Here is a 12,973-nt window from a genome sequence, read left to right as displayed (position 1 = left end):
TAAAAAAAAAAAAAAAAAAAAAAAAAAAAAGAATAAAGATTTCAAATCAATAATCTAACCTTCCACCTTAAGAAACTAGAAAAATAAAAAAAAAGCAAACACAAAGCAAGCAAAATGTTTGGATGAAGGAATAGAAAAATTAAAAAAAAAAAAAATCAATGAAACCAAAAGTTGGTTATTTGAAATGACCAACAAAATTGACAAACCTTTAGGGAGTGTGACAAAGAAAAAAAAACACCTCAAGTTACTATAGGAATGAAAGCAGAATGTTACTACTGAGCTTACGGAAATAAAAAGGATTATAAGAGAATACTATGAACAACTGTATACCAACAAAGGAGAACTTAGATGAAATTGACAAATTCCTAGAAAGACACAAACTACTGAAACTAGTCAAGAAATAGAAAGTCTGAATGGGCCTATAAGAAATAGAGATTGAATTTATAATTAAAAGAAACTTCTCACAAAGAAAAGCCCACGGCTAGATGGCTTTACCGGTTTATTACTTCCCTAGGGCTGCTATAATAAATTATCACACACTTGGTGACTTAAAACCACAGACATGTATTCTCTTAAAGTTCTGGAGGCTTGAAGTCTGCAATCAAGTTGTTGCTAGGCCAAACTTCTTTCTGAAGACTCTAGGGAAGACTCCTTTCTTCCTTCTTCCTAGCTTCTGGTGGCTCTTGGCTATTCTTGGCATTATTTAGCTTACTGATGGATCACTCCAATCTCTGCCTCCATCTCTTCACATGACCTTTTTTTTTTTTTAAAGATTGTATTTATTTATTTGACTGAGAGAGACACAGCGAGAGAGGGAACACAAGCAGGGGGAGTGGGAGAGGGAGAAGCAGGCCTCCCGCGGAGCAAGGAGCCCAATGCGGGGCTCAATCCCAGGACCCTGGGACCATGACCTGAGCCAAAGGCAGGCACTTAACAGGCGCCCCACATGACCTTCTTTTCTGTATGTCTTGTCTTCTCTTGTTATAAGGACACAAACAATTGGGTTTAGGGCCCATCTTAATTTAGTACGATCTCACTGTAACCATTTACATCTGCAAAGACCCTATTTCAAATAAAATAACACTGAATTTCTGGACGGACATGAATTTTATGGGGACACTATTCAATTTATTACAACTGGCAAATTCTAGCAAAGATAAATGAGAATTAACACCAATCCTTTTCAAATGCTTCCAAAAAAGAGAAGAGGAAAAAACATTTCCCAACTCATTCTATGCTGCCAATATTACCTTGATATCAAAACCAAAGACATCACAAGAAAACTACCAATACTTTTATGAACATGGATAGAAAAATTCCTAATACTAGCAAACCAAATCCAGCAGCATATAAAGAATTACAAACCATGACCAGGTACAATTTATCCCAAGATTGCAAAATTGATTCAACATATGATGGTCAATGTAATAGTTCCTTATGAACACAGATGGAAAAACCTTCAGGAAATACTAACAAACCAAACCTAGCAGTACATAAGAAGGATTATAAATAATAAACAAGTGGAATTTATCTCAAGAATGCAAAACTGGTTCAACATATAACCAATGTAATACTCCCTATTAATAAACTGGGAAGGCTCACTATTCCCAGTTTGAAAACTTACAAAGATATGGTAATCAAGACGGTATGGGCTGAATAGACATACAGATCAATGGAACAGAACTGAGAGTCCAGAAGTATATCCATACATTTATGGTCAACTTTTTTTTTTTACTGTGGTCCCAAGACAAAATCAATACGGAAAGAATGGTCTTCTCAACAAACGGTGCTGGGACAAGTGGATATCCATCCACAAAAGAATGAATTTGGATCCTACCTCAAACCAATTACAAACATTAACTCAAAATGAACCAAAGGCCTAAATGTAAGAGCTACAACTACAAAACGCTCTGAAGAAAACACAGGTACAAATTCTTGTGATGCTGGATTAGGTCACCATTTTCTCGATGTGACATTTTAATTAAAGCACGAAATAAAAAAATAGATGAAATAGGGGCGCCTGGGTGGCTCAGGTGGTTAAGCATCTGCCTTCAGCTCAGGTCATGATCCCAGAGTCCTGAGATAGAGCCCCGCGTTGGGCTCCCTGCTTGGTGGGGAGCCTGCTTCTCCCTCTCCCTCTACTGCTCCCCCTGCTTGTGCTCTGTCAAAATAAATAAATATAATCTTTAAAAAAAAATACATGAAATGGATTTCATCAACATTAAAAACATTTGTCATAGCATAAGGTATAGAGTTGTCAAATCACTATGTTGTACACCTAAAACTAGTGTAATATTGTGTCAACTATATTTTGATTAAAACTAAAGAAAACTTAAAAACATTTGAGCTTGGGCGCCTGGGTGGTTCAGTCGTTAAGCGTCTGCCTTCGGCTCAGGTCATGATCCCAGGGTCCTGGGATCGAGTCCCACGTCGAGCTCCCTGCTCAGCAGGAAGCCTGCTTCTCCCTCTCCCACTCCCCCTGCTTGTGTTCCTCCTCTCGCTCTCTGTCAAATAAATAAATAAAATCTTTAAAAAATAAAAACAACATTTGGGCTTCAAAGAATACTTTTAACAAAGTGATAAGACAACTCACAGAATAGGAAAAAATATCTGCAAATCATATACCTAATAAAGATCTAGGATCCAGAATATATAAAGAACTCCTACAACTCAATAAAAAGACAACTCAAAAAAACAGGCAAAGGATTTAAACGGACATTTCTCCAAATAAAAATGAATGGACAGGGGTGCCTGGGTGGCTCAGTCAGTTAAGTATCCAGACTCTTGATTTCGGCTCAGGTCATGATCTCAGGGTTGTGAAACTGAGCCCCGCATCAGGCTCCATGGAGCCTGCTTAAGATTCTCTCTCTCCCTCCAACCTCCCCTCCTGCTCTCTCAAAAAAATGAATGGACAATTGCACACAAAAAGATGTTTAGCATTACTAGTCACTAGGGAAATGCACGTCAAAACTTGACATACATTAGGATGGCTAAAAAAAAAAAAAAAAAAGGAAATCAGAATTGGCAAGAATATGTGAGAGAAACTGAAACTCTTGGGCCTTGCTGGTAAGAATGTAAAATGGTACAACTACTCTAAAAAACAGTTTGGCAGTTCCTCAAAAATTAAACATAGAATTATTGTATGATCCAACAATTCCACCTCTAACTATATACCCCAAAGAACTGAAAGACGGGACTCAAAATGAGACTTGTACACGAATGTTTGTAGGAGCATAATTCATAACAGCCAAAGACTGAAACAACCCAAATACTCATTGACAGACAGATGAACAAAATGTGGTGTAAACATACAATGTAAAACGATTAAGCCTTAAAAAAATAAAAAAATAAGTTCTGATACATGCTACAATATGGATGAACCTTAAAAACAGTATGCTAAGCGAAAGAAGCCAGGCACAAAAAAGCCATTTTATAATTCCACTTATATGAGATATAGGCAAACTCAGAGACAGAAATAGAATAGTGGTCACCAGGGGTTAAGGGGAAGGAGAAATGGGAAATGATTTAGTGGGTACAGTGTTTCTATTTGGGATGATGAAAAAATTCTGGAAATGGATGGTGGTGATGGCTGCACAACATTGTGAATGTACTTAATGCCACTGAATTGTACACTTAACAGCTAAAATGATAAATTTTATGTTTGTATATTTTACCACAATAAAATACAAAAAATATGTAGTCACTGATATATTAGAAAAAAAAAAGACAGGCAATAAATGGAATCCTGGGGTGCTTGGGTGACTCAGCTGGTTGAGCATCTGCCTTCAGCTCAGGTCATGATCCCAGGATCCTGGGATTGAGCCCCACATCGGGCTCCCTGCTCAGCAGAAGCCTGCTTCTCCCTCTCCTCCCCGCTTCTGCTCTCTCTCACTATCCCGTCTCTCTCTCTCTCTCAAATAAATAAAATCTTTTTAAAAAAAAATGGAATCCTCGGGACGCCTGGGTGGCTCAGTCGGTTAAGCGTCTGCCTTCGGCTCAGGTCATGATCCCAGGGTCCTGGGATCGAGTCCCGCATCGGGCTCCCTGCTCCGCGGGGAGCCTGCTTCTCCCTCTGCCTCTGTCTCTCTCTCTCTCTCTCTGTCTCTCATGAATAAATAAATAAAATCTTTAAAAAAAAAAAAATGGAATCCTCATACAGTCTTGAGGGAATGTAAAATGGTGCAGCCACTTTGGAAAACAATTTGGCAATTCTTCAAAAAGAAAACATGGGGAAAAGGAGATATCCACATGCAAAAGAATGAACTTGGATTCTTATACCATATACGAAAACTAACTAAAAATGGATTAAAGACCTAAATGTGAACACAAGAACTTAACTCTTAGAAGAAAACAGGGGAAAATCCTCGTAACACTGAACTTGGCAACGATTTCTTCGATAGGACACCAAAAGCAAAAACACATAAGCAAAAACAGATAAATGGGACATCAAACCTAAAAACTTTTGTCCAGGGACACCTCAGTGGCTCAGGTGGTTGAGTGTCCAACTCTTGATTTTGGCTCAGGTCATGATCTCACGGTATTGAGATTTGAGGCTCCTCGCTGAGCATGGAGCCTGCTTGGGATTCTCTCTCTCCCTCTATGACTCCTCCCGCCCCTCCCCACTTTCTCTGGAAAAAAAAATTAAACCCAAAACCAAAAAAAACCCACAACAAACTTTTGTCCAAAGTACACAATCAACACAGTGAAAAGGCAATCTACAGAATGAGAGAAAATATCTGCAAATCATTTGTTTCATAAAGGTTAATATCTAGAATATATTAAAAAAAAAAACTCCTACAATCAACAAAAAAGTCAAATAACCTGATTAAAATAAGGACTGGAATAGACATTTATCCAAAGATGATAGTCAAATGGCCAACAAGCATATGAAGAGATGTGCAACATCACTAACCATCACAGAAATGCAAATCAGAACCACAATGTGTCACCACACACCCATTAGGATAGCTACTATCAAAAAAAACAGAAGGAAATAACAAGCGCTGCCAAGGATGTGGAGAAATTAGAACTCTTGTGCGCTGCTGGAAGGACTGTAAAATGTGCAACCACAGGGCGCCTGGCTCAGTCAGCAGAGCATGTGACTCTTGATGTCAGGGTTGTAAGTTCGAGCCCCACGTTGGATGTAGAGAGTACTTAAAAATAAAATCTCTAAAAATAAAATAAAATGGTACAACCACTGCGGAAAACAGTATGGAAATTCCTCAAAAAATTAAAAATAATTTTAATCCAGCAATCCCACTTCTGGGTTTATATCCAAAAGAACTGAAAGCAGGATCTCAGAGATACCTGCACATCCATGTTCATAGCAGCACTATTCACAATAGCCAAGAGGTAGAAGCAACTCAAATGTGTCTATCAATGAATGAATGCATGAACAAATGTGGTATATACATACAACGGAATAAATTATTTAGCCTTAAAAAGGAAATCTTATCACATGCTACAACATGGATGAAGCTTGAGGACATTATGCTAAGTGAAATAAGCCAGTCAAAAAAGATAAGTGCTGTTTGAGTCCACTTAAATGAGGTATATAGTCAAATTTACAGAAACAAAGTGGCATGGTGGTTACTAGGGGCTGAGGGGGAGTGGAAAAGTCGAAATTGTGCGTAGAGTTTCAGTTTTACAAGACAAGAGAGAATTCTATAGATGTTTCATAACAATGTAAACATACTTAACACTACTGAACTGTAAATTTAAAAATGGCTAACATGGTACATTTTATGTTTTTACCACAATTTTAAAAAGTTAAACAAGAGTACCATATGACCCAACGTTTCCACTCGAGGTATATATTAGCAAAAGAAATGAAAACATGTCTACATGAAAATGTATACAAAAAAATCCACTGCATTAGAATAGCCAAAAAATGGAAATAACTCAAATGTCCATCAACCGATGAGTAAACAAAATGTGATATATCCATATAATGGAATATCGGACCATAAAAAGAAATGAGATACTGATACATGCCACAACATAGGTGAACCCTGAAAACATGACACTAAGGCAACATAGGTGATTCCATTTATATGAAATGTCCAGAACAGGCAAATCCATAAAGAAAATAGATAACAGGCTGCTGAGGGCTGAGGGGAGGAGGGGAATGGGGAGTGACTGTTAACAGGTATGGAGTTTCTTTCTGGGATAAAGAAAATGTTCTGGGATTAGATGAGGATAATTGCACAACCCTGTGAATACAACAAAAACCACTGAACTGCATACTTTTAAATGGCAAATTTTAAGATATGTGAATAATATCTTGATTAAAAGAAATATACACCAATTTAGGAATCACTGCTTAGTTCAGTAATCTCAGTCCATTTTCCTCCTTAGCCCAAGGAAGGTAGTACAACCTCTTTTTCTCTTCTGAAAAGGACCCACCATCCCACCTGGAGTCTAGTAGCTAAGTACAGGATCCCCTCTGCTGATGCAGTAGGCCAGCTTCTCTACCTGAAGGAAACTAGACCTGGCCAGTCCAGAACCTGACCAGTATATACATCTGTGACAACCAAAGAACTGAGCTCAAGTGGTCCCTACCTCAGGTTCCCTGGGAACCAGAACTATAGGCACAGGGATCATCCTCATACAGTGTTGGCCTCATACAGTGACTACAATTTCTCTTCCTGGGCAGTATCAACAAAACTAGTTAAAGACTGGTCCCACAGCTTCCTGGAATTAAGAGGAAATCCAGAAAGACCATCCACCTTAAATCCTCCAACTGGGATGCAGATAGTTAGAAACTGGTAAGGGTAGATGGAAAGAATGGGGCATATTCACAGTAGACAAAAACCTTTACAAACTAATCACAGAAGGTTAGTTTGTAACCTTCCTTGTAGATGAGAATATGTAACCTCCCCTGTGAGCAACTTTTAGAAAATAAATGACTTAAATGACTTAAAGGATGTTTAAATTGGTATACAACTTATTTTTAGACAACCTGATAACATACAAAATTTTAAATGTACATACTCTTTGACCCAGCAAGTCTATTTCCAGTAACTCATGCTAAAAATATGCTTGCAAAAGGGTGCAAATATCTCTATGTAAGGATATTCACTGCAGTATTATTTATAGAAGACTAAAACCAACCTAAGTATCTATTAAGAGAAGACTTGCTACATAGTATTCATTGGCATGAACTACTATCATGCTATCAAAAAGAATATTCTGAGCCCAGGGTGCTGGTAATTTCTATTTCTTGATCTGGGTGCTAATTACATGGATGTGCTCAGTTTGTGAAAAACATACATCTGACATGTAATAGACTTACTTGTAATGATACAATGTCCTCTAAAATATTAACAGAATTAAAAAAAAAAAATCAAGGTGCAAAGAAGTATAAATGCCTATATATAAACACACAAGTGTAACTAAAAAGGCAGTGGTTATTATGGGGACAGAAACTGCAGAACTGGAAGTTACAGAGATTTTTCACTTTACATATTCTTTGACACTATTTTAACCCGTTACAATGCACATTTATTCATTTTACAATGACAAAGACTAACCTTAAGTAGACAAAAAGGGCTCCCTTTCATTCCTGAGTGCCAGCCTGCTGTCTTGGGACAAGTCACTACAATTTGGGCTGTCAATAAACACCCAGATACCTGGGTTGGGAGCAGGCAGTGTGGTTCACCAGAAAGGTAATTTAATGGTGATCTGCTATAGTAGAACGTGAAAGGATATAATAATATGTATATTATTTAAATTAAGAACTGAGCTTGGGGGAAAAAAAAAAAGTTTGTTCCCCATCTCTACTCTTTCTAGCTGTGTGAGCTCAGACAAGTTATTTAACCTCTCTGAGCCTCAGTTACCCCATCTGAACAATCAGAATACCACTAGCAGGGCTCTTACAATTAAGATTGATAAGGATAACAGTATGTATGTAAAGTACCTACCCTAGCACTTGAAGCCTAACTGGCACTCAAACATTAGTTTTTTCTTTACCCAGAAATAACTTGTCTGAAAACTGAGAAGCCAAGAATTTCAGGAAAATCAGCAACAAATTAAAAGGTCAAGATTAGCTAGATCCAGTGAGCATTGCCTTACCAGAAACTTCAGGAACAGGAAAGCAGACCTTAGTCTAGGAGGTATAGCTCAAAATCTTTGAAAGGTATAAGGGGAAAGAAAAGTGAAACTAGGGGCACCTGGCAGGCTCAGTTGGTAGAGCATGCAACTCTTGACGTCGGGGTCGTGAGTTCAAGCCCCACTTTGAGTATAGAGACTAATAAAAAATAAACGTTAGAGGTTGGAGCAAAAGGGGCAAGGCCCTAGGGTATAGTGGTGACTAACTTTGGAGCTGACAATAGATATGGACTAGTAGAAAAACGGGGCAATGTTTTCTTGAGATTTCTCTTCCCATCCTCCTACTCCCTATCCCCTCCTTCAGATACAATATTTTAGCAGGTTCTTCTCTCTCAGCTTTACCTGACTCCCAAAATAGTCAAGTCAGCATTCTGCTGAGCTAATAGGAAAACCTGGCAGGTATCTCACAGGCATACCTGGAAGCTACAAAGGTAGGGGAAATACTCTCCTTGGGGGCTGCCTACGGACCTCCAGTGCAGCCTTAAAACCCTTGCAGATCAAAGCAACAGAACAGGAGACTAGCTGAAGTATAAAAGCACCAGGCACAAATCTAACTTGAAAAATGCTACCAGATGCTCCCACAAATACAAGTGAACATATAAAAACATTTTTTCAAAGCAATGTGAAGTTTGGGGAGATATTTCTGTTAATAATTAAGATTAATACCAGAAAAAAAAAATCCCCAAACCAACCAAAGGGGGGAGGGGGGCGGAAATCAAGGCCAGTTCTCTAGTACCTTTGAGAAAGTGATTCCCAGGGACAGCATCTCCTCAGCCTTTAGCAGCACTTAGATAACCTCATAATAAGGATTTAGCATGACTGTTCATGTTTCTGTGGTTCAAAGCACCTTACACTCAAGCTGCTAGTTAGATCAAAACATCTGTCCCTACATGCCAAATAACCTGATTTGACTAAGAGAAAAGCAAAAGGTTAGGGGAAAGAATTCGGATTTTCAGTGGTCTCCAAATACCAACTTCTATGAATAAGCTATTTACTGGCATGAGAAATGTTTTAAATTCTGATCCCAAGTTTCTTCAAATATTTAATGGCATAAAATCTTTACCATCTTCAAAGAACACTAGGTACCAACTAATTATGAGATACTTTGAAAATATCAAAGGAAATCAAAACTTTGCTACCTTAAGGAAATAATGTTAATTTTGGTTACTTTGAGAAAACAAGCAAACAAACCAAAACCCTCCTGTTAATATCAATGAAAACAGATGTGCTATTATAGAGCTATCTTTGAAGGTATCATACTTATTAAGACCTTACTGACTAATCAATTCTACAGTACGGCAATATACCTTTGAAAAATCTCAATCCTTTTGATTCAAGAGCCCATTCAATATTCATTCACTTCACAGATTTTTAATCAAGTGTCTTTAGTGTGTGCAAGACACGTGCTAGTTGCTATAACAAAATGAAAACTCTCATTGTCCTCATGGATGCTACATGTACAATTACATAAAGCAGGTTGTGTTATAAATCAAAAAGTGTTGACCACCTGGATGGTTCAGTTGGTTAAGTGTCCCAACTCTTGATTTCAGCTCAGGTCATGATCTTGGGGTCCTGGGATCAAGCCCCACATGGAGGGAGGGGTCCGCACTCATCGGGGAGTCTGCTTAAGGATTCTCTCCCTTTCCCTCTGCTCCTCCCTCCGCTCATGCATGCACACTCTCTAAAATAAAATCTTTTTTTTTTTTTTTAAGATTTTATTTACTTATTTGAGAGAGAATGAGAGAGCACAAGCAGGGGGAGTGGGAGAGGGAGAAGCAGGCTCCCCAGTGAGCAGGGAGCCAGATGCAGGCCGATCCCAGGACCCAGGACCCTGGGATCACAACCTGAGCTGAAGGCAGATGCTTAACCAAACTGAGCCACCCACGTGCCCCTAAAATAAATAAAATCTTAAAAAATAAATGATTAAAAAGTGCAATGAGTTCAGAAAAATTAAAGCACTTCTGTTATTGGCAAGACCCCCTGACCCACTGAAATCAGGAAACTCCCAGAAGCTTCTGCCTGTCACTTTCATCTTTTAGAAACTAATGAACTGCTGTAGCAGGAAAAGAAACATTTGAGGAGGAAGACTGTGCAGATGAATCAGCAAGTGCCTGTTACCTCCGCTTCATTATAATATTAAAATCTCTTATCCTTCTGAATATTCATTCCAAGCCCTGATAAAAGGAGCCTGCTTACCCCTGTTCAGAGAGTCATGGATTTGTAAATAATTCCCCATGGTCTCCTTATTTGTACAAATAAAGATAATTGTGAGGCAACTCCACCTGGTGTAGTCTCTGTCTACAGTTCACCAAGGAACAGACTCACTTTGGTCTGGTAACACTTCCTGCAGGAAGCAATGTCCAAACCATAAGCTTGAAGACCAGTTCAGGTTCCAGCAAGGAGACAGAAAAAGTAAACCTTCCAGACAAAGGAAAGAGCCTGAAGGACTCTTAGACATCCTCTTAGGTAGGTAAAGAAAATTAAGAGTACCATTAAGTCCAACCATATTTAAGAAAAAGCAGTATTTTGGGGGCGCCTGGGTGGCTCAGTCGTTAAGCGTCTGCCTTCGGCTCAGGTCATGATCCCAGGGCCCTGGGATCGAGCCCCACATCGGGCTCCCTGCTCGGCGGGAAGCCTGTTTCTCCCTCTCCCACTCCCCCTGCTTGTGTTCCTGCTCTCTGTCTCTGTCAAATAAATAAATAAAATCTTTAAAAAAGAAAAAGCAATATTTTGCTATTATTTCCCTAAAAGATTTTTTTTCCTATCTGCACAACTGTTAAACTTTCAAATCCATTTCCCCAAATTTCTCAAATAACTAAGTCCATAAAATAATGTACGTTACCGTGAAGAGCCAGATTTATCTTTCCATAAAAATTTACAAAAAACAAAAATTAAATTATCATGGTGACATGCATGGCATGCTTACATTTATTTAATAAATGAAGACTTTAAAAACAGCATGGTGCAGGAAAGAGAAAATTAGCTTTAGAATGAGACAGACCTGGGTTTTGAAACTTAGCTCTACTACTTACTAGCAGTGTGACCTTTGAAAAGTTCCTTCTCTGAAAGCCAGTTTCCTTATTGGTAAAAAGGGAGATAACTACCCGGTAAGCAACCCTGTGAGGTAGGGAGAGAATGTGTATAAAGCATTCTGCATAAAGAAGGTACTTAATCAATGTCCCCTTTAATTTCTTTAATAGGATAAGTAATAATTACTCATAACCTATTTCACAAGCTAGGATTCTACAACAAAGATTATTTGATCAATCAGTAACATACTAGATCAAAATTAGAAAATAAGTGACCCACAGCATCATGTACACCTTTATGCCACACCACTTTTTATACTATTACATTAGCCTGAAGGTACAGAGACTCTGTCTTCTAAACCACTGGTGACCAGGGTACAAAAGCCATTGACTGTGACATACTGTACCTTTTGGTTTGATTTCTCTTCCCTTGAATGGCTAAAACGTGTAAGCTAACACAAACCTGTCACAGTCCGCTGGCCATCACTTAGGTTATTCCACCACTTGTTAATCTAAAACAGAAGGAAAATTGCCTATCACCATATGATAAACACTTTCAGGCTAGGAAAATGAAAAGCCAGAGAGAAAATGCTTTGTGCATAAAAAGATTTCTCATGTGCAAAAATTACCAATAAACAAACATAATAGATATGTGGCAAAATAGAAACACAGGTGCTTTATAGTCTACATTCTCCATACAGAGCCACTGTTTAGCTCTGTGACCTCAAATTACTTCTAAACCTCAGTTTTCTGATATATAAAATGGAGACAATAGATACCTAGCAATATTGTTGAGAAATATTAATAACGAAACACCTAGCACACTATCAAGATATACACAGGTATCAAGCTTAAGTGATTTATTTACCAAGGTCCAATCTAGTCTTAAAATTCTAACCAAAAATATTTTCTAAAACTACCTTTTAAGGTATAATAACAATTTGAGGTTCAGAAAAACAGAGAATCCGAAACTTTCAGAGACGCACACTGAAATATGCCTAGGATTTGCTTTACAGTAATCAGTGGCAGGGAAGGAAAGGAAACAAAGGGGACTAAATGAAACAAAGTTGGCCTTGTGTCAATAATTGTTGAAGGTGGATGACAGGGGTTCATTATACTCTTTAGTTTTATTTGTTTGAAATTTCTCCACGATTAAAGTTTGTTTTTTGTTTTTTTTTAAAGATTTTATTTATTTATTTGACAGAGAGAGAGAGAGAGCGAGAGCAGGAACACAAGCAGGGCGAGTGGAAGAGGGAGAAGCAGGCTTCCCGCCGCCGAGCAGGGAGCCCGATGCGGGGCTCGATCCCAGGACTCTGGGATCATGACCTGAGCCAAAGGCAGACGCGTAACAACTGAGCCACCCAGGCACCCTCCATGATTAAAGTTTTAAAATAAAAAATATATTCTAACTATGATATTGAACCACACTTTGAATACTAATACAGAAAGAAATGCAAGGTTAAAAAAGTTACAGATCCATAAACAATCATTACATTTTTATATTTATAATTTGTGTATGAGCTTTCAGACCTTACTCCCCACATATGTAGCAGTATGGCAGGGGTTTCCAGGGCTTTCACTTCCCATGTTATATTTATGTATTATTTTAATTTTCTTTAATGGGCATGGATTTTGTATTTTATAACCTATCATTTAACTATAAACCAATCCATCTTTGGATAAAGATTATGTCTATTGCTTGTGTCACTTTTCACCATTCTAAAGAACCCTTTGGACCATCAAAACTTCATAATATAGGGCACCTGGGTGGCTCAGTTGGTTAAGTGCCCAACTCTTGGTTTCAGCTCAGGTCAGGTCTCAAGGCGGTGAGTGAG

General features: G+C 38.3%; 1 protein-coding gene across 4 annotated transcripts in view; it reads right to left on the bottom strand.

The window, feature by feature from the left end:
• The window catches only part of PARL (presenilin associated rhomboid like), a 49,134-nt gene that overhangs the window by 22,938 nt on the left and 13,223 nt on the right, over positions 1-12,973 (bottom strand). For all 4 annotated transcript variants that reach the window (XM_021692329.2, XM_044914710.1, XM_044914712.1 and 1 more), the window contains exon 4: positions 11,602-11,650. In XM_021692329.2, coding sequence (XP_021548004.2) covers positions 11,602-11,650 — 49 coding nt within the window. The remainder of the gene's footprint in view (positions 1-11,601; positions 11,651-12,973) is intronic.

The sequence above is a fragment of the Neomonachus schauinslandi genome, chromosome 1 (genome assembly GCF_002201575.2).
Source record: "Neomonachus schauinslandi chromosome 1, ASM220157v2, whole genome shotgun sequence".
In the NCBI taxonomy this organism is placed as follows: Eukaryota; Metazoa; Chordata; class Mammalia; order Carnivora; family Phocidae; genus Neomonachus; species Neomonachus schauinslandi.
Note: the sequence above shows the minus strand (reverse complement) of the source record. Positions and strands in the feature narration are given on the sequence as shown.